At 38.6% G+C, this 23847-nt stretch overlaps 1 protein-coding gene across 1 annotated transcript; it reads left to right on the top strand.

The window, feature by feature from the left end:
- Positions 1–8443: 8443 nt before the first annotated feature.
- LOC115165503 (sialic acid-binding Ig-like lectin 5) lies at positions 8444–22817 on the top strand. The gene is made up of 9 exons (XM_029718679.1): positions 8444–8691; positions 17216–17298; positions 17429–17593; positions 19612–19932; positions 20177–20434; positions 20556–20840; positions 21019–21145; positions 21361–21436; positions 21610–22817. The coding sequence occupies exons 1-9, from the start codon at positions 8444–8446 to the stop codon at positions 22000–22002; spliced, it is 1956 nt and encodes a 651-aa protein (XP_029574539.1). The 3' UTR covers positions 22003–22817.
- Positions 22818–23847: the final 1030 nt, after the last annotated feature.

Genomic DNA, 23847 nt, shown 5'->3' with positions numbered 1-23847 from the left:
TTTTTAAGAAATAAAGGGTTTTATAAGAAAATGTAATTTACCTTTAATGAAATATCAGGCTCTCCCCAAGGTTGTGGGTGTGTGTGTGTGTGTGAGGCAAGATGTTAGGTCACAAGCTGTAGGTTTACACACAGAGGAAAATACTCAATGACTTTTTTCTATGAACAAAATACATTTAAAAATAGTAATTGTAATATGTTTAAATGTGGGCAGAAACAATTTGAAGGAAAAAAAAATAAAGGGTTTTAAAAAGAAGCATGTATTTACATTCATGGAATGATAAACTCATGACCTTAAATATTTGAATGGACATAATAAGATTCAACAACTGAGACATAAACTGAACAAGTTCCACAGACATATGACTAACAGAAATGGAATAATGTGTCCCTGAACAAAGGGGGGGTCAAAATCAAAAGTAACAGTCAGTATCTAGTGTGGCCATCAGCTGCATTAAGTACTGCAGAGCATCTCCTCCTCATGGACCGCACCAGATTTGCCAGATCTTGCTGTGAGATGTTACCCTTCTCTTCTTCCTGGACGTTTCTGGGGGGAATGGCCCTAGCCCTCACCCTCCGATCCAACAGGTCCCAGATGTGCTCAATGGGATTGAGATCCGGGCTCTTCGCTGGCCATGGCAGAACACTGTCTTGCAGGAAATCATGCACAGAACGAGCAGTATGGCTGGTGGCATTGTCATGCTACAGGGTCATGTCAGGATGAGCCTGCAGGAAGGGTACCACATGAAGGAGGAGGATGTCCTCCCTATAACGCACAGCATTGAGATTGCCTGCAATGACAACAAGCTCAGTCTGATGATGCTGTGACACACCTCCCCAAACCATGATGGACCCTCCACCTCCAAATCGATCCAGCTCCAGAGTACAGGCCTCGGTGTAACGCTCATTCCTTTGACGATAAACGCGAATCCGACCATCACCCCTGGTGAGACAAAACCGCAACTTGTCAGTGAGGAGCACTTTTTGTTAGTCCTGTCTGGTCCAGCAACTGTGGGTTTGTGCACATAGGCGACATTGTTGCCGGTGATGTCTGGTGAGGACCTGCCTTACAACAGGCCTACAAGCCCTCAGTCCAGCCTCTCTCAGCCTATTGTGGACAGGCTGAGCACTGATGGAGGGATTGTGCGTTCCTGGTGTAACTCGGGCAGTTGTTGTTGCCATCCTGTACCTGTCCCGCAGGTGTGATGTTCGGATGTACCGATCCTGTGCAGGTGTTGCTACACGTGGTCTGCCACTGCGAGGATGATCAGCTGTCCGTCCTGTCTCCCAGTAGCACTGTCTTAGGCGTCTCACAGTACATTGCAATTTATTGCCCTGGCGACATCTGCAGTCCTCATGCCTCCTTGCAGCATGCCTAAGGGACATTCACGCAGATGAGTAGGGACCCTGGGCATCTTTCTTTTGGTGTTTTTCAGAGTCAGTAGAAAGGCCTCTTTCGTGTCCTAAGTTTTCACAACTGTGACCTTAATTGCCTACCGTCTGTAAGCTGTTAGTGTCTTAACGACCATTACAAAGGTGCATGTTTGTTAATTGTTTATGGTTCATTGAACAAGCATGGGAAACAGTGTTTAAACCCTTTACAATGAAGATCTGGGAAGTTATTTGGATTTTTACAAAATATCTTTAAAAGACAGGGTCCTGAAAAAAGGGACGTTACTTTTTTTGCTGAGTTTAGGTGTAAGTGGTTCTCCTTTGAACCAGACTCTGCGTACGTAATCAGTAATGTTGCCTGGGTACTTGAATTTACATGATATTGGAATGCACCGCCCAGGCTCTACTGTAACGTCTTGGGTCACTGTGAGGGAGAAGTTTGTACCTGTCTCACGAGGCTCTATTAAAAAAATGTATTGTAATAAATGTACATTTGACCAGCCAAAACTTACAAAGAGAATAATCTTATTCCAAAACATGTTACATGTCATACAGTATTATACTGTACCTATGCACTGACTACAGCTTGCTGTTATGACCCAGAAGATAGATACGGTGCAGATCTCAAACAGCTTCTTCTGTTATCACAGGACATAAGGAATCAATATTTATGAGACACAAATCTATGCTGTAATAGAGAATATACCATTTGTTTCTGTAAACAGCTAACCATATGCACAAACAATGAATCACTTCATAATATGCTGATAAATGACTCTTGTTTAAATTGTTATGAATCAACTTACCACTCTCTACTGTGCACCAGCTCTCTGCCTGTCCCACTTAGGTATCTCTGTTCAGTGGAGATATTATTCTTTGATACTTGTGAGCACATTTACAGATCACAGATATACAGTATCTAATTACTGTCTGTCATTACTGGTTGCGAGAAATGTAAAAACATCTGTAGAGGCCATAGTTGAGAGTCAGTATCTGTATTTTGTTCCCCCTTTTCACTACGTCATTTTGTGGTGAGACAACAAACTGTTGCACAGTACAACACTTGGGATAGGCGTCCCACTAGCGGGACACCAGCCGACAACATCCCGTGAAATTGGAGGGCGCGCAATTCAAATAAATAATCGTAATATTAAACATTCATGAACATACAAGTATCTTATATCATTTAAAAGCTTAAATTCTTGTTAATCTAACTGCGTTGTCCGATTTACAATAGGCTTTCCGGCGAAAGCATACCATGCGATTGTCTGAGGACGGCGCCCCACATCAACATATATTTCAACCAGCACAGGCTTCATAACATCACAAATTGCAATTAAATAAATCACTTACTTTTGAAGACCTTCCTCTGTTTGCAATCCCAAGGGTCCCAGCTACAACATGAATGGTCGTTTTGTTAGATAAAATCCTTCTTTATATCCCAAAAAGCACACCAAAAGACTGATATTGTACCGGAGCTCTCCTAGCCAAAACTCAAAATTCTTTCCCGAAACCTTGAATAAAGACTGTTGACATCTTGTGGAAGCCATAGGAATTGCAATCTGGGAGACGGATTTACATCGAAACAATAGGTTTCCATTATAAGAGCCTGGGACCTAAAAAAAATATTCCAGTTGGAATTTTATCAATTCTGCTATAGTCTCAGACATTATTTTAACAGTTTTAGAAACTTCAAAGTGTTTTCTATCCAATGCTACCAATTATTTGCCTATCCTGGCTTCTGGGCCTGAGTAACAGGCAGTTTACTTTGGGCATGACAGTCAGGCGGAAATTCAGGAAACTAGACCCTATCCCTAACAAGTTTTAATATCAGCACAATTAGCCACAGTTGTAAATGATGCTAAAGTCAGCATAAAGTAACCTAAAATATTGCATTGACATTCAGGCCCTTGGTATAATTGTTTTTTCAGTCTTTGCACTAATGCATGAGGGCAGTTCATATTTTGATTAAATAATTGCAGATATGGTTCACATTGGTCAGTTCTTGCGTTCCATCTTAACAGCTCAGTTTTTAGTGCATCTCAACGTATTACAAAAACAACAAAAAGCAAACCAAAAGTCATTGGTAGAGCATACATAACTTCAGCCGTTTATGGTGCTGGTGGGTCTTTACTCATAGTCACTAATATCTGTCTCAACAGATATCTTTGGACCCGTACACACTCGGGTTGTACAACTGATGTACAACACATTTGACACCATGGCTGTGATAACTGATATTTTTGTGATACAATAAAGAGTTTAAACAACCAATGTGCAGGCTTCCACAATGCCTATGTACTTATATTTGTGCAGAAAAACCTTGTTTTATCACAACAGTTGAGTATGTTTTACTTAGTTGTTTACCCACTTAGTTTTTTACCCTCAATCTCAGTTCAATTCCAATCAATTTGACTATGACTTACAATGGCTAAAATAACTCTAGAAGGCTTTTAGTTTAGGTACCAACTTTGTGAATGTGTGTAGTATGGTGCATGCTGATGATGGACTTTCAAATCAAATCAAATTGTATTTGTCACACGGGTTTAGCAGATGTTTTTGTGGGTGTAGCGAAATATCTAACAAATTCACAACAAATACCTAATACACACAAATCTAAGTAAAGGAATGGAATTGAGAATATATAAATACATGGACGAGCAATGTCAGTGCGGCATAGACAGATATACAGTAGATAGTATAGAATACAGTATATAAATATGAGATGAGAAATGCAAGATACAGTATGTAAACATTATTCAAGCGGCATTATTAAAGTGCCTAGTGTTCCAAGTGACATGTAAGTATTTAGGAGAGGTAAAACCTCACCTAACAAATATAGCAAGGCCTTTGCACTTTAGCACAGTCTCAAAGTGAGAAAAGGAACTAAAATAGGGCCAAAGAGTGTTGTAAGCTTTGGCCAAACTCTGTGAAGACGCACTAACCATTCAATAAAAATTGAATGGTAAACTGAGTTGAAGACGAAGAAGGCATCATGGCTTTTACAGTGATATTGTTTTTAGAGAAATGTACAATTATGTTGATGCATGACCAGATGCACTTCCATTACAATTACACAAATTGACACTGAAATTCATCTGACAGTTTACATATTATTGATAAAGTATCAGGCATTGTTGTCACCAATTTCTTCCATTTCAGGCTGTGATCAGTTGCATTATTACCATGTCTTCTTGTTATTAGGTCAACATAATGTAACGGTGAAAGAGGAATCATCACTCTTCCAAAGTGGGTCTGATATGTCTGTATATGTGAAAGATTGTGGTATAAAACCATCACAAAATATATTGAATACAACCCAGTAGCCTCTAATGTTGATAATAAAGGGATTACCTAGTCAGTAGCACAACTGAATGCATTCAACCAAAATGTGTCTTCCGCATTTAACCCAACCTCGCAGATTTTTTCCACTTTGCTGGCTCGGGGATTCTAACCAGCAAACTTTCGGTTACTGGCCCACGCTCTTAACCTGTTGAGGACAGACATTCAGCCAGCGGAACCCCTAGCCAACAGCCAATGGAATCGCAGGGCGCGAAATACAAAACAACAAAAATACCACAATTCAATTTTCTCAAACAATCAACTATTTTACACCATTTTAAAGATAAACTTCTCGTTAATGCAACCACATTGTCCGATTTCAAAAAGGCTTTACAGTGAAAGCAAAACATTAGATTATGTTAGGAAAGTACAAAAATAACCACACAGCCATTTTCCGAGCAAGGAGATATGTCACAAAAACCCAAAACACAGCTAAATGAAGCACTAACCTTTGACGATCTTCATCAGATGACAATCCCAGGACATTATGTTACACAATACATGTATGTTTTGTTCGATAAAGTTCATATTTATATCCAAAAATAGCATTTTACATTGGCGCATGATGTTCAGAAAATGTATTTACGACCAAAAACTTCCGGTGAATTTACAAAAATACTCATCATAAACGTTGACAAAATACATAACAATTATTTTAAGAATTATAGATACAGTACTCCTTTATGCAACCACTGTGTCAGATTTTAAAATAGCTTTACGGAGAAAGCACATTTTCCAATATTCTGAGTACATAGCTCACCATCACAGCGAGCTATACAGACACCCGCCAAGTTCGGGGCAACCTAAACTCAGAATTAGTATTAGAAATATTGTCTTACCTTTGCTGATCTTCGTCAGAATGCAGTCTCAGGACTGCTACTTCCACAAGAAATGTTGTTTTTGTTCGAAATAATCCAAATGTATGTCCAAATACCTCCGTTTTGTTCATGCGTTCAGGTCACTATCCAAAAGCATGATGCGTGAGCGCAATTCGAGACACAAAAAGTCAAAATGTTCCATTACCGTACTTAGAAGCATGTCAAACGCTGTTTAAAATCTATCTTTATGGTATTTTTAACGTAGAAATGCGATAATATTCAAACAGGACAATAGCGTATTCATTCAAGAAGAAAAAGAAGGAACAGCGCGCTTGCGGGACCGCGCATATCCAATCCCTTTGTTGCCAGGCAGTCCACTCAGTAACTGAGCTCCTATTATCTGGCCAGTGACAGGAGAATGCTGAAACAACTTTCTGAAGGCTTTTGACAGCCAATGGAACCCTTAGAAAGTGCAACGTAACCCCACAGATACTGTAGTTTTCGAAAGGGACTAGAAAGAAGAACTACAATTCTCAGATCCTCCACTTCCTGGTTGACTTTGTCTCAGGTTTTTGCCTGCCATATGAGTTCTGTTATACTCACAGACACCATTCAAACAGTTTTAGAAACTTCAGAGTGTTTTCTATTCAAATCCACTAATATTATGCATATTCCCGTTTCTGGGCAAGAGTAGTAACCAGTTTAATTCGGGTACATTTTTTCATCCGGCCGTGAAAATACTGCCCCCTATCCTCAACAGGTTTTAACCACTAGGCTTCCTGCAACTCATAATACGTGCATTCAGCACGCTTGTGAGCTACTTTACAATATGGCAGAAAATGTGTTTTTAACTCCCACGGACAGTACCCTTTTTGCAGCAGATCTTACATATTGAGGAAATTACTTCATTTCTTAGACCACAGAGGGCTTCAAAAACAGTGAGAATATTGCCAGTTTATCTCTATCCAATGGAAGGCATTCTCCATATTATGCACATGCACATCTAACCAGTGGTGGAAAAAGTACCCAATTGTCATACTTGAGTAAAAGCAAAGATACCTTAAAAAATAAAGACTCAACGAAAAGTGAAAGTCACCCAGTAAAATATTATTTGAGTAAAAGTCTAAAAGTATTTGGTTTGAAATCTACTTAATTATCAAAAGTAAAAGTATGAATGATTTCAAATTCCTTATATTAAGCAAACCAGAGGGCACCATATTCTTGTTTATTTTAATATACGGATAGCCAGGTGCAAGCGCCAACACTCAGACATAATTTGAAAACAAAGCATTTGTGTTTAGTGAGTCCACCAGATTAGAGGCAGTAGGGCTGACCAGGGAAGCTCTCTTTTTGTTTTTATTTTTATTTTTATTTATTTTTTAGGGGATAGATCAGCTTTAATATTGCGGATAGACTGTACGGGAAAAAAACGGGAAAAGTACGGGAATTTAAAAAAAAAAAAAAATGTATGAAATGTATGAACTCACTACTGTAAGTCACTCTGGATAAGAGCATCTGCTAAATGACAAAAATGTAAATGTAAATGTAATTGTAGCTTTCATCAATGTAATTGTCTGCATCATTTCCAATATATATATATATATATATATATATATATATATATTGGAAATGATGCAGACAATTACATTGATGCTACAATTACATATTGTATGTATACTGTATGTATACTGTATGTATACTGTATATGTATGTATATATATATATATATATATACACATACATATACAGTATACATACAGTATACATACATATACAGTACATATGTACATACAAACACATACATATATACACATCTTATTAAAATATATTTTCCTTCGTTTTTTCCAGCAAACCCTACCACCCCTCCCCAAATTGGAGTAAACTAATGAACAACAACACTTAGGCTTCCACTTCCAGCTTATACATACTATATACATTTCAAGCACACAATCTATTTTACAATATTAATATTTTGTTTGTTTTTAGTCCTGGCCTTTCTCTATTTCTGATGTCCATCCAGTTCGATTTCTATTTGTCAAAAGTTCTGAACCTATATACATTTTACAGACACAGTATACTTTACATTTGTTATCTTGTTTTTATTAGTCCCACTCTTCAGCTCCATTCAACCCCTCCCATCTATCTCTTAACACCATCCATATTGGATTTCTATTTGCCATATATTTTTCAACTGTCCTGTGATGCTTCACAAAAGTTCTGAACCTTTCTATTCTCATAGTTTCTACAGATTGTAAATTAAAGATAAACATTTTTGATATTAGTATTATTAAATTATTGATCACACAGTAATGCTATCTGCAGCATTAGCTCCAGGTAAATGTTGCAATTCTTCAGCCATTCCTGGATCTGTGACCAAAAACGAGCTACATATGGACAGTACCAAAACAAATGATCTAATGACTCTGCCTCCTCACAGCAGAATCTGCAGAGCTGGTAAGGTGTTATCCCCCATATATATAACATTCTATTGGTTGCAAGAATTTTGCAAAATAATTTAAATAGAAAAATTCTAAGTTTTGAATCCGCCGTCATTTTGCATGTCAATTCATAAACCATGTGCCATGGAATCGGTGCATCGAAAATCGCTTCCCAACTATTTTGTAATCTATATGGCACAGCTGTCAGTTTTTTGGTTGTTAAATGAAACTCGTATATATTTTGATTTATCACAATTTTCTTTAACCAATTTTAGTATTTAATGCATGGCCGACAGACAAGTTCTTTACTTTTATCCCCTTCAACTTGCCTCTTCCATTTTAGCGGTAATGCTGCAATTAGTTGGTTGTAATTTAGGGTAGAGCAGATATTTCCATATATTTGTGGGGGGCAAACAGACACCTCTGCAGGTGGAGCTGAGGGAGGGAGCTGAAAATGGAGGGCCCTAGACCAGTGCTGCGGGACACTGCCACAGGGGAAGAACCAAAAGAAGTGGACTATGACAGCATCAACTACTCCCTGCTGAAGAAGACTCCTGAGGAGGCAGAGAAGACCACTAACACAGAGTCAGACTACGCTGAAATCAAACAAGAGAAGAAGAATGAGGGGGAGGGCAATGGCGTGATGGAGGCGGAAGAAGAGGTGGAAGGGGAGGAAGGGGAAGAGATGATGAGGAAGAACGAGTAGCAAGAGGACGGTACGCCAGTACAAGAGACAGATGAGGATGCAGTGCTTTACTCCAAAGTCAAGGCTATTATGGGTAGAGAGTGACAGAGCAATTTGTCTAGAAAAAGTTGGGGATAGCACACAGTACTATGGCTTCTATTATACACCCATGTGGTGATTTAAAAAAAAATTGAATCCAGAATGAATATTTTATGATGATGCTGGGACTTTTGTTCAAATGCAACTGCTGTAGTTGATAGTGTTGGTGTTGTTTGCTCATGAGCTGATTGCAGTTTGAATGTTTTATGATGATACAGAGACTTTGTTTTACTGAAACTACTGTAGGTAATAGATTTGGTAATGCTTTATTTTCCAGCCCTGTGTCACCCGATACCTGGTGGTTGTAAATGTTTAATATGATTTGTTGCTAGTTGCACATAGAAACAAGTATTTTTTTTGTTTGTCTTGTAAATGTTTATGGAAGTTAATGTAATATTACTTTTGAAGTTATTCTGTTTTTGTGTCATCATGGGGAAAGACTGACAAAGACGTGGTTTGGAGAGAGAGGTCAAACCATTTCTCGTTTTTCTCCTCTGTCCTTTCATGTTTTTGCATTTTGATTATAACCTTAACCCTATATTGAGGCACTACCTTACTTTCGATGGTTGTGTGTATTTTAGTTGTTTGTTACCTAAAATTTGTTCAAAGAATTTATAAATTATGTTTAAAATAAAATATGTTTTAACTGTCTTGTAGCATGATATACTATAGTACCCATAATGCTCTGTATCAAAATATGGTTTTATCTTGGTAAAGACGTTCCTAAAACTAACACTATGGTGTCCCGTCTACATATTGACACATCAGAGGAGGCTGGTGGGAGGAGCTATAGGAGGACGGGCTCATTGTAATGACTGGAAAGGAAGGGATGGAACGGTATCAAACACATGGAAACCAGGTGTATGACTCTGTTCCATTAATTCCATTCCAGCCATTACAATGATCATGTCCTCCTATAGTTCCTCCTACCAGCCTCCTCTGTAATACATGGTGTCAAAAGTTGGATGTCTATTAAAACAAATTGTATTTGACAGTAATTATACAGATGGTATGACAGTAGACAAGAGTAGATATTTTCTATAGAACTAATCCAGTTCAATAACAATTTATTCTGTTGACATAATTAAGATCTATCTTTTCTTGATCATATTCCTACAAACAACCACAAGATGGAGACACTCCATTTGACATAACTGCAAAGCCACATTTTTATTTTATTTATCTAAATCAAATCAAATGTATTTATATAGCCCTTCTTACATCAGCTGATATGTCAAAGTGCTGTACAGAAACCCAGCCTAAAACCCCAAACAGCAAGCAATGCAGGTGTAGAAGCTCGGTGGCTAGGAAAAACTCCCTAGAAAGGCCCAAACCTAGGAAGAAACCAGGCTATGAGGGGTGGCCATCCTCTTCTGGCTGTGCCGGGTGGAGATTATAACAGAACATGGCCTATGACAAGTCTAACACAGATAAACCACATACAACTACAGAAAACATGTCTCCTAGACCAATTCTAAGTGTATTGTGATTTACCTTCAATGCATGAAATCGCTGTCTCTCTCTCTGTCTCTCGCCCCCCTTGGGGTGTGTGTGTGAGGCCTGGTGTCAGGTTACAAGCTGTGGGGTTACAAGCAGAGAGAGAGAGAGAGAGAACCCTTGTTTTATAAGAAAATAATAATACAAAAATGAAAATAAACTGCCTTTCCAACAATTAAAAATAATAATGCATTTTAAATATATATTTTGTAGTAATGTGTGATAAAAATATGTATTATATATGGTTTAGTAAAAAAATTAAAACAGAGGTAAAGTTTAATATTGCATAGTCATTTTTAATAATAGTAATATGTTTAAATGTTGGTAGTAACACTTTTGAAGAAATAAAGGGATTTAAAATGTCATTTACCTTTAATGAAATCTCAGGCTCTCTTTGTCTCCATTCCTCTGGACCTATGTCTTTCCATCAAAGGTTGTGTGTATGTGCATGAGGGTGTCTGCCAGGCCCCGAGGTGTTCTTTCGAAAACAAATACATTTAAAAAACCGTTTTTCCAACAACAAAATAATTATACATATAAACATTTAATAGGTATTAAAATGTAGTATGTGTGATAAAAATATGTAGGATTTATATAAAGGTTTAGTAAAAAAAAACAGAGGTATAGTTTAATATTGCATAGTAAACTTTAATAATAGTAATATGTTTAAATGTTGGTAGTAACATTTTTTTAAGAAATAAAGGGTTTTATATGAAAATGTAATTTACCTTTAATGAAATATCAAGCTCTCCCCAAGGTTGTGTGTGTGTGTGTGTGTGTGTGTGTGTGTGTGTGTGTGCGTGCGTGCGTGCGTGCGTGCGTGCGTGCGTGCGTGCGTGTGTGTGTGTGTGTGTGAGGCAAGATGTTAGGTCACAAGTTGTAGGTTTACACACAGAGGAAAATACTCAATGACTTTTTTCTATGAACAAAATACATTTAAAAATAGTAATTGTACTATGTTTAAATGTGGGTAGAAACAATTTGAAGGGAAAAAATAAAGGGTTTTAAAAAGAAGCATGTATTTACATTCATGGAATGATAAACTCAGCAAAAAAAGAAACGTACTCTCACTGTCAACTGCGTTTATTTTCAGCAAACTTAACATGTGTAAATATTTGAATGAACATAATAAGATTCAACAACTGAGACATAAACTGAACAAGTTCAACAGACATGTGACTAACAGAAATGGAATAATGTGTCCCTGAACAAAGGGGGGGGGGTCAAAATCAAAAGTAACAGTCAGTATCTAGTGTGGCCATCAGCTGCATTAAGTACTGCAGTGCATCTCCTCCTCATGGACCGCACCAGATTTGCCAGATCTTGCTGTGAGATGTTACCCTTCTCTTCTTCCTGGACATATCTGGGGGGATTGGCCCTAGCCCTCACCCTCCGATCCAACAGGTCCCAGATGTGCTCAATGGGATTGAGACCCGGGCTCTTCGCTGGCCATGGCAAAACACTGTCTTGCAGGAAATCATGCACAGAACGAGCAGTATGGCTAGTGGCATTGTCATGCTACAGGGTCATGTCAGGATGAGCCTGCAGGAAGGGTACCACATGAAGGAGGATGATGTCCTCCCTGTAACGCACAGCGTTGAGATTGCCTGCAATGACAACAAGCTCAGTCCGATGATGCTGTGACACACCGCCCCAAACCATGACGGACCCTCCACCACCAAATCGATCCCGCTCCAGAGTACAGGCCTCGGTGTAACGCTCATTCCTTTGACGATAAACGTGAATCCGACCATCACTCCTGGTGAGACAAAACCGCAACTCGTCAGTGAAGAGCACTTTTTGCCAGTCCTGTCTGGTCCAGCAACTGTGGGTTTGTGCACATAGGCGATGTTGTTGCCGGTGATGTCTGGTGAGGACCTGCCTTACAACAGGCCTACAAGCCCTCAGTCCAGCCTCTCTCAGTCTATTGCAGACAGTCTGAGCACTGATAGAGGGATTGTGCGTTCCTGGTGTAACTCGGTCAGTTGTTGTTGCCATCCTGTACCTGTCCCGCAGGTGTGATGTTCGGATGTACCGATCCTGTGCAGGTGTTGCTACACGTGGTCTGCCACTGCGAGGATGATCAGCTGTCCGTCCTGTCTCCCTGTAGTGCTGTCTTATCACAGTACGGATATTGCAATTTATTTCCCTGGCCACATCTGCAGTCCTCATGCCTCCTTGCAGCATGCCTAAGGCACGTTCACGCAGATGAGTAGGAACCCTGGGCATCTTTCTTTTGGTGTTTTTCAGAGTCAGTAGAAAGGCCTCTTTCGTGTCCTAAGTTTTCACAACTGTGACCTTAATTGCCTACTGTAAGCTGTTAATGTCTTAACGACCGTTACAAAGGTGCATGTTTGTTAATTGTTTATGGTTCATTGAACAAGCATGGGAAACAGTATTTAAAATCTTTACAATGAAGATCTGGGAAGTTATTTGGATTTTTACAAAATATCTTTAAAAGACAGGGTCCTGAAAAAAGGGACGTTACTTTTTTTGCTGAGTTTAGGTGTAAGTGGTTCTCCTTTGAACCAGACTCTGCGTACGTAATCAGTAATGTTGCCTGGGTACTTGAATTTACATGATATTGGAATGCACCGCCCAGGCTCTACTGTAACATCTTGGGTCACTGTAAGGGAGAAGTTTGTACCTGTCTCACGAGGCTCTATTAAAAAAATGTATTGTAATAAATTTACATTTGACCAGCCAAAGCTTACAAAGAGAATAATCTTATTCCAAAACATGTTACATGTCATACAGTATTATACTGTACCTATGCACTGACTACAGCTTGCTGTTATGACCCAGAAGATAGATACGGTGCAGATCTCAACCAGCTTCTTCTGTTATCACAGGACATAAGGAATCAATATTTATGAGACACAAATCTATGCTGTAATAGAGAATATACCATTTGTTTCCGTAAACAGCTAACCATATGCACAAACAATGAATCACTTCATAATATGCTGATAAATGACTCTTGTTTAAATTGTTATGAATCAACTTACCACTCTCTACTGTGCACCAGCTCTCTGCCTGTCTCACTTAGGTATCTCTGTTCAGTGGAGATATTCTTCTTTGATACTTGTGAGCACATTTACAGATCACAGATATACAGTATCTAATTACTGTCTGTCATTACTGGTTGCGAGAAATGTAAAAACATCTGTAGAGGCCAGAGTTGAGAATCAGTATCTGTATTTGTTCCCCCTTTTCACTGCGTAATTTTGTAGTGAGACAACAAACTGTTGCACAGTACAACACTAGGAATAGGCGTCCCGCTAGCGGGACACCAGCCGACAACATCCCGTGAAATTGGAGGGCGTGCAATTCAAATAAATAATCGTAATATTAAATATTCATGAACATACAAGTATCTTGTATCATTTAAAAGCTTAAATTCTTGTTAATCTAACTGCGTTGTCCGATTTACAATAGGCTTTCCGGCGAAAGCATACCATACGATTGTCTGAGGATGGCGCCCCACATCAACATATATTTCAACCAGCACAGGCTTCATAACGTCACAAATAGCGATTAAATAAATCACTTACTTTTGAAGACCTTCCTCTGTTTGCAATCCCAAGGGTCCCAGCTACAACATGAATGGTCGTTTTGTTAGAAAAAAAACGTCTTTATATCCCAAAAAGTGCACCAAAAGACTGATATTGTACCGGTGCTCTCCTAACCAAAACTCTAAATTCTGAAACCTTGAATAAAGACTGTTGACATCTAGTGGAAGCCATAGGAATTGCAATCTGGGAGACAGATTTACATCGGAACAATAGGTTTCCATTATAAGAGCCTGGAACCTAAAAAAATAATTCCAGTTGAAATTGTATCAATTCTGTTATAGTCTCAGACATTATTTTAACAGTTCTAGAAACTTCAAAAAGTGTTTTCTATCCAATGCTACCAATTATTTGCCTATCCTGGCTTCTGGGCCTGAGTAACAGACAATTTACTTTGGGCACGACAGTTAGGCGGAAATTCAGGAAACTAGACCCTATCCCTAACAAGTTTTAATATCAGCACAATTAGCCACAGTTGTAGATGATGCTAAAGTCAGCATAAAGTAACCTAAAATATTGCATTGACATTCAGGCCCTTGGTATAATTGTTTTTTCAGTCTTTGCACTAATGCATGAGGGCAGTTCATATTTCGATTAAATAATTGCAGATATGGTTCACATTGGTCAGTTCTTGCGTTCCATCTTAACAGCTCAGTTTTTAGTGCATCTCAACGTATTACAAAAACAACAAAAAGCAAACCAAAAGTCATTGGTAGAGCATACATAACTTCAGCCATTTATGGTGCTGGTGGGTCTTTACTCATAGTCACTGATATCTGACTCAACAGATATCTTTGGACCTGTACACACTCAGGTTGTACAACTGATGTACAACACATTTGACACCATGGTTGTGATAGCTGATATTTTTGGGATACAATAAAGAGTTTAACCAACCAATGTGCAGGCTTCCACAATGCTTATGTACTTATATTTGTGCAGAAAAACCTTGTTTTATCACAACAGTTGAGTATGTTTTACTTAGTTGTTTACCCACTTAGTTTTACCCTCAATCTCAGTTCAATTCCAATCAATTTGACTATGACTTACAATGGCTAAAATAACTCTAGAAGGCTTTTAGTTTAGGTACCAACTTTGTGAATGTGTGTAGTATGGTGCATGCTGATGATGGACTTTCAAATCAAATCAAATTGTATTTGTCACACGGGTTTAGCAGATGTTTTTGTGGGTGTAGCGAAATATCTAACAAATTCACAACAAATACCTAATACACACAAATCTAAGTAAAGGAATGGAATTGAGAATATATAAATATATGGACGAGCAATGTCAGTTTGGATTTAAGTATAACCTTTGTATGGCTGACGTCTTTAGTGAGATGCTCTAATGCTTTAATATTTTATCATTTCTGCCCTCCGAATTCATATTCATTATATAAATAGTCTCTTTTCATTTTGTCTGGCTTACTATTCCAAATACAATTTCATATTTTTTGCAGGTTGCTAGGTGTAGGCAAAACCATAAGCAAATAGGTAAACTGTAATATGACTAAAGAGTTAATCTGGGTGATTTTTCCACACATAAACAGGTATTTTCCTTTCCATGGTAGCAAGATAACTTTCTATAAAAATGTATTGAAGGAGATAATTTCTTTCGTGATATACCAAGTATGTTCACATCTTTGTAAGACCATTTTATTGGCCAACTACATTTACATTTTAGTCATTTAGCAGACACTCTTATCTAGAGAATGCATCCATTTCATCGATTATTTTTTTTTTTTTTGTACTGGCCCCCCGTGGGAATTGAACCCACAACCCTGGCTTTGCACACACCATGCTCTACCAACTGAGCCACAGGGAAGGCCACTCCACAGTAATGTAAAAGTAGCGTTTTTTAGTGATCCAATACGAAATATAGCACATTTATCATAATTTGGTGTTTAGTGAGTCCATCAGATCAAAGGCAGTAGGGATGATAAGTGTGTGAATTGGACAATTTTCCCGTCCTGCTAAGCATTCAAAATGAAACAAGTACTTTTGGGTGTCAGGGAAAATGTATTGAGTAAAAAGTATATCATTTTCTTTAGGAATGTAGTGAAGGAAAAGTAAAAGCTGTCAAAAATAGAAATAGTAAAGTACAGATGTCCCCCAAAAATACTTAAGTAGTACTTTCAAGTATGTTTACTTCAGTACTTTAAACCACTGCATGTTACAAACAGACAATCTTAGAAATCTTATAGAAACGTTCTTGTAGTGAAATAAAACTGCATCTGAATATAAAAGGCAAGGGGATTGCAATGTTTATCAAGGTTGGGTGATGGTTGTGGATTGATGGGGTTATAAGGGTTGGTTAATGGGTTTGTGTTGATTATGGTCCATACAGTACAGTATGGCTGGACGATATAGTACAGAGGAACTTCCTGGAATGCAGCACCAGGTTAGAGGGTGGAGTAACAGACTGGGGACATGAAGTGACAGTTCACACATCAGAGACTCACACAGGGCTCCTGATCAACAGGAGGAGAGAGCACACAGAGAGAGGTAATGTGCTGATTCAGTATTTTTTTTCTGCATGGATCAAAAGACAAGCTATTAAACCATTATATAGTTTTGTTTCGTTACATTGAATGACTGTTAAAACTTGATTATGACTAAGTAATATAATGGTAATATTATTATAGGGCATTTCAACATATTGCTTCAAAAGGCTTTATATAGCCTAGGTATAAAGATTTCTGAATGCAGTTAAAGATATTTATGAGCAGTTATTAGCGCCTATGTTGGGCATTATATTGTATTATAAGGAGTCACTCATAAGGAGTTATAAATGTGTTTGTAATGCATTATGAAGAAGGCATCATATGAACTGTGATTGTAAATGTTTATTTGACATCCTCTCTAGGCATTACAGCAAAATACATCTTAGTTGAATAAAAGTGCTAAGAAGGTTGTTATGAATGCCACTGTAGCACTCATAAAGGTGTAATGAAATATTAATATGTGTATTGCTATATGTTGTTATTAATACAACACCATTTCATATTCTATTTCACACTCGTCTTGTGCTCCAGACCAGTAGACACAGACAGAGATAGTGACCATTAGAGAAAGAGGAGAAAGAGGAGAGAGACCCCGGTGCTGTGATTGACTCATAAGTGCAGTAGAGGCAGGATGTGGGTCCTCATCTGGGCAACTCTACTTCTCTCTCTGACAGAGAGAGCCACGTGCAAAAGTAAGGTCCCCTTTATCACTACTAGCGTTATTATAATAATCAGTAGTAGATGTGGTAGTAGTAGTGGTATGGCAAATATCTCAATAGATACTATATCATGAAAAATGTTACAAACAAGTGAAGTAGTATTGAAGTGCTTTCTGTATTACTCATGACTTTATTAATGTCCCTCCATCAGGAAAGCAACAACCACGGACAGCATCACCCTGGACCATCGCCTTCAGTCCAGCAAAGATAACAGGAGAGAAGGGACTATGTGCTGTAATTTCATGTACCTTCAATCATGCAAAGAACTTCAACCCTACTGCAGCAATGTGGTTAAAATGTAAAAAAAATGGCAATTGTGATCTGGATGGAGACATAATTATCCACTCTGAAACTCCCTCTAAAGCTCAGGAGGGTTATAAACAGAGAGTGTCTCTACTGGAGACTGATTTGACAAAGAAGAACTGTAGTGTGATCATCAACGACATCAGAGAGAATGACACTGGAGAGTATCAATTCAGACTGCTAAATGCATATACATACCCCAAGAAAGTGAAAATCACAGTGAAAGGTACTTCATTGCTTTTATTACCAGTTACAGTGACAGACTATTACTGTAGTTCATTATATACAGTTCACACTTGCCAAGTTCCCCCCCAAGGCTCCCTTATTATAAAGTCCTCTCCAGGGTTGGGAAGGTTACTTTCTAAATGTAATCCATTACAGTTATTAGTTACCTGTCGAAAAATGTAATCAGTAACGTAAGTTTTGGATTACCCAAATTCAGTAACGTCATCTGATTACATAAAGAGGCATTAGAAGTACACAAAAATCTATGTTACCAATTGAACGACATCTATTGCAAATCAAATCAATGTTACAGTTTACATAGCTGGCCATATATGGATGTTCAATTTTACTTTATGGGTTGGTTATGTAGGCTTCTTCTAACCCAACACTTTCCACCTCATACATGTATAATAATATGATTAAAAGGACTTGGAAATATGGAAGTATAGATTAGCCTAATTGTTTTACCTGAGCATGACCCCAAAACTAAGGACTTATTAGCCAGCCCTACTATGTTGTTTATGATTTTGTTGTCATGGAGGACTGATTGGGCTCCTTGATTAGAGTTGAAAAATAAATGCTGCACTCATTGAATGGAATGTTTTAAGCATTCCTGACAAATGCTATTTGCATGTGAAAAATGAATGCCATATGCTGCATTTGCTATAGGCCTATTGTTTACCTTTTTGTTGGTGACACTTTGATATCATGATAATATGCAGCTGTTTAAAGGGCAAATCCACAGATGAAACAATAACAAAAGCGTTGCCCCGTCTCTATTTGGGTAAAAAGCTGAGGGATGGGCCTGGAGAAATGTAACCACTCTCAGATGAATAGACAGAGCTGTGGATGCAAGGACTGACTATCCATGTTATCACAATTATCATGTTAACCATGTTATGAGGCTATACAGTGTTTGTTTACATTTACAATGTTTACAAACATTGGAGTAAAACAAGCTTATATTTTGGGTTCTCGTGGACTGTGACAGTTGAACTCAGCTCATGAGGCATTTATAAGTAATACTGTTCCAAGAATCAATAGATATATATATTTTTTTTAAATGGATGTAGAAACTACAGATTGCCCCTTTAAGTCTATCAAAAGTGTGCAAGTTTGAGCACGTGTCCATTAGGCCTATGGATTTTTCTTTTTAATCAGCATGACTTAGATTGAGCAACAAAGCCCCACTTTTATTCCTTAGGCTTGGATCCTCACTATTCAGCTTTTGCAAGAGTGCATTTTTCACTGGCTGTCCACTGGTTTCAAAAACAGCTTAAACTTCTTGAATTCAACCATTATATGTTTCCAATGCACATTTAGATTTGTGAGAAGCCATTCACAACAACCACAATCCGTACGGCGCAAATAGCTGAATGAGAGAGGAGCAGTGTGATTCACATCAATGCGCTATGTAGATATCCATAATAAGTGATATCCGTATCACTGTAGACTACACCACTGCTGTCATCCTTGCCTCCAATAGTTTATTCAAGTTGGATAATCTTTGGATGCCGATAGCAGTCGCACCATTGGAAGACATAGCTTGGACTGTAACCTACAAAAAGCCTATTCCTGCTCTTAACCCGCGATTCATCAAACACATTTGGAGTGTCATCATAGTGGTCTCTGACTTGTAGTCAGACTCGCGCCATTTCTCAATGCTGATTTGAATGTGATTGAGAAAACAGAGAAGTGTGAAAACATTTTTTGCAAACATCCTTTCTGAATTGAATCATCTCGTTTTCAAAAGTATCTGTAATCTGATTACAATATTTTTGCTGGTAACTTAATGAATTACAGTTACCGTTTTTTGTAATCCCTTACATGTAACGGATTACATGTAATCCGTTACTCCCCAACCCTGCTCCTCTCATAACAGGACAAGATGTCGTTACTGGGAAAACTCCCATTCAAGGTCAGCACATGCTTGCTGCTCTCCTACAGCTGATTATGTGTCACTGCTGTTTTGTACACAGATGTAAAACTAACTTCTGTGTTTGTATTTCCTGCCTCCAGCTCTGACCCAGAAGCCCTCAGTGTTGACTCCTCCTCTGACAGAGGGAGAACCAGCTACTCTGACTTGCACTGCCCCAGGGATCTGCTCTGGAACTCCTCCTAAAATAACATGGACATGGAGAGGGACAGGAGACAACATCACTGAGCTTCGAGACAACACCACCATACAGATGAGAGAGGACCTGACCAATGTGACAACAACCCACTTCTCAACTTTGACCTTTACCCCCTCAGCTGAGCACCACAACATGATGGTTACGTGTCAAGTAACCTTCCAGAAAACATATACAATTGAAGAGACAGTAACTTTGAATGTGTCATGTGAGTACCATCGATCCTACATTTTACATGAAACATCTTACTCCAGAGAATCTTTGAAACCTAGGATTAACCTTCATAATAAACAAATGATACAATATGTAGTCTACACTCAGTTATGTCATGGCTTTGACTTTTTCCCTTTTTAATCATGATCCATTGTTATTAGTCCCTCAACCAATATAGTTTGAATTTAGTGTATGTGTAAAAATAAATGTGTAAAATTAGAAACTCTTTGCACTCAAAGATGTGAAAGACCCCCAAATAACTGGAAATAAAATGGTGAAGGAGGATGGTACCCTGGATCTGACCTGCAGTGTTGACAGTTACCCTCCATCTGACATCACTTGGAGTAAGAATGGGACAAGTGCCCCACTTCAGAATTACACTGAAAATGCCACTCTCACCATCTCCAATGTGACAAGAGAACATGCTGGGGAGTATGTGTGTACAGTTCATCACCACAACAGGACAATGACAGCTTCCACCATTGTCACTGTGATGTGTAAGTTCAAACTGGATTGAAATATACAAACTCATTTAATATTTTATGATCTGGAATTATGTTGCCATGTTTATAGCGTCAATCTATCACCAATATCTCTCTTTTCACTGTCTTTTTCCAGACCTTCCTGTGATTCTTCCTGGCTCTGGGTGTGTGGACCAGGCAGAGGTCATGACCTGTGTGTGTGTCAGTCAGGGGGTTCCCTTACCCCTCATAGAGTGGCCACTGCTGGAGCTCAACACAGAGAACACTACGTCAGTGTTGGGTTCCTCAGTGAACAGCACCCTGAGCCTGCTTGTTGGAAACCACAACAACATCACTGTGGAGTGTGTCAGCAGAAATGTGGTGGGTGTAGTGAGAGAGAAGTTGCAGGTAACCCGAAATAAGAGCCAAGAAAAGCAAGAAGGTAAATATATAAGTCAAGGTACTTGGTTAGAGAGCCACAGCTTCCCAATCCCACCCAATGTTTGCAATATTGAGAATGTTCTGTACATTTAGGCTGAGAGAAGGAAAATTGCAATTTCTTCTTCCAGAGGATATGAAGTAATGTAATTTTACATACAGAGTTGTTGTTCTCTTTTTAGATAAGGAATGGGAAGACATTATAGCTATGCTGTCGGACCTAAAACTGATTACTGCATTTGTGATTGGTGCAGCCCTCTCAGCCACCATCTGTTGTATCTTCCTGTGTTTGACAGGGAAATGTAAAAGGTACATGCATTCTGTTACTGAAGTACAGTTAGTGTTATATGAGTGTTGTTTTTAAAATCAATTGCAGATTGTGTTTAGAAATTCATATTTACTATCATGAGAATCAGATATATTGTCAAAAGCACCAATGCCTTGCACCTTATTGTAATGGACGTGCTTGCTAACCCCTCCAAAATATAGTTATTGAGAAATGTCATTTGTAATATTTTCCATAGACAAAAAAAGACGATCCCAAAGGACTCCAAAAACCCTTTAATGAACCTGGAGATGGTGGCATGTGAAGACCAACAGGTGCAGTACCAGTTTCCTTCTTTATTCAGTTTTACCAACATTTAGTTAGCATTGACATGCCAATAGTAGTATCAAAGTGCTTTCTGTAGTTGATAATACAGGATAAACAGATCTGGGACCACCAAGCTAACAAAAGACTCCTAACACAGTGCTTTCTGTAATCTACTCCATAGACGGATGCAGGACAGGCTGTGAGGGGCGAACAGACCCCTCTGCAGTTGGAGCTGAGAGGGGGAGCAGAAAACGGAGGGCCCCAGACCAGTGGAGCTGCAGGAAAATTTGACACAAGGGAAGATCCAAATGAAGTGGACTACGCCAGTATCAACTACTCCCTGCTGAAGAAGAAGACTCCTGAGGAGGCAGAGAAGAAGACCACCACAACAGAGTCAGAGTACGCCAAAATCAAACGAGAGAATAAGAAAGAAGGGGATGAAGATGGAGGAGAGGGGAGTGGTGTGATGATGGGGAAGGATGAGGAGAAAGAGAACGGTAAGCCGGCAGCAGAGACAGATGAGAATACAGCGCTTTACTCCAATGTCAAGGCTATAATGGGTGGTGGTGAGTGACAAAGCAATTTTCGCTAGAAATGTGGGGGATAGAATACAGTATTGTATAGCCATGGGTTCTTATATAATTTTCTGAATCCAGATCGAAAGTTTTATGATGATACTAGGACTTTTGTTGAACTGAAACTACTGTAGTTAAGAGTTTTGGTGTTGTTTCCTCATGTGCTGAATCAAGTTGGAATGTTTTATGATAATACAGAGATATTGTGTAATAACTGAAACTACTGTAGTTAATAGTTTTGGTAAATGCTTTATTTTACAGCCCTGTGTCAGATGGTACTGTATGTATCTGGTGGTTGTACATTTTCAATAATAATATTTTGTAGTTCTACATAGAAGCAAGTTTTGGTAATGTTTTTCAAGGAAGCATCATTTAACTTTTTGTAAGTATTCTGTTTTGTCACCATGAGGAAGGACTGACAAAGATGTGGTTTGGAAAAGTAGAGAGGTCAAACCCTTTCTTGTTTTTCTGCTCTTTCCTTTCATTTTTGTGGTTGGGGATATTATGTAGTATGTGTGGTTGTAACCAATACATTTCTGTACATAGAATACTGATATACTGCAGTACATTTTGGCAAAATGTCATAAAGAATTCTCATTTTGGGGTAGCCAGAGAGCTCAAATGAAATGAATCAAGAAAAAAAGTACATCATGCTTTTAAAGGTTGTGTGCTATAGACAGGTTGGTTGATTAGCAACCAAACAGATGCGTGCACAACTATGGGGTAAAACAGACGGGTTGGCTTAGATTGTTGACAACATGTAAACTATATTTAGTCTCCAGTGTTTGAAAATATAAATACATTTGTACAATGAGCACTTGTCTCTCAAATACATTTTTTCAGTTGTTGGTTAGCTAGCTAGCAAATGTATGCCATATTAGCATAGAGCACCTAAAAAAAATGGCTGAAACGAGCCACCTACGATTCCCCACATGGCAGCTTTGTCTCATTGTTGCTAGATATCTGGCCATCCAGAATCACCACAAAACACGGCCTTCTGCCCCATTGAAGCGTGTGTATCGTTTTAATGACATTGTCAGCTAACCCGTATATGAGAATATTTTTGTGCATTATTGCGGTATTGTTTTATATTGAGGGACTATCTCACTTAATGGCCTTGTGTATTTTAAGTTGTTTGTTTTCAGAAATCTGTTAAAAGAATGTATAAATGGTGTATTTTTTTTTCCAACCTACCATCTCCGCAAATTTCGTTCAACAGTAATTATAGGCTACCAATGGTATAAATCAGGGATGGGCAACTTTGATGGGGGTGGAGGCCACAAAAAATCTGAGGGCCGCAGTGGCTCACTGGTCTGCATACCCACATCCATACACACACATGTAGTCAGAGCCGGCCCTATCCTTTTGGGGGCCTTGAGCAAAATTTGGTTTCCCCACCTTGCGAACACAACATTTTAGGCCTCCCCTCTTGGCAGCGGAGAGAAAAAATGCATGTTTTAGATTTAATTTCCTGCAATTCTACAGATTTTTGCCATGGAGCATAGAGAAAATATTGAAGTTTTTGAGCAAGTTTGCTGCAATTCTATACATTTTGCCATAGGGTGAAGATAAATGTTTGCGGTTTTTAATATGATATCTGAGTGATAGTGATCAATGGGTCCCGCTCGGTCGGTAACCAACCATTATTACAACATGTTTACACTAGCTTACCAATCAACAACAACAACATAAATTGCTGACGTGGGCTAATTGAGTGACTGCCAGTGACTGACATAACAAGAGAAAAACTGCTGATGCACAACCAAATTTCGAAATTGAATATTGTGTATTCTACTATTCTAACCCTCAAAAGTAAGTTGAGACCCTGACTGAGTTCCCCAGGG

Source organism: Salmo trutta, chromosome 3 (genome assembly GCF_901001165.1).
Source record: "Salmo trutta chromosome 3, fSalTru1.1, whole genome shotgun sequence".
NCBI lineage: Eukaryota > Metazoa > Chordata > Actinopteri > Salmoniformes > Salmonidae > Salmo > Salmo trutta.
Note: the sequence above shows the minus strand (reverse complement) of the source record. Positions and strands in the feature narration are given on the sequence as shown.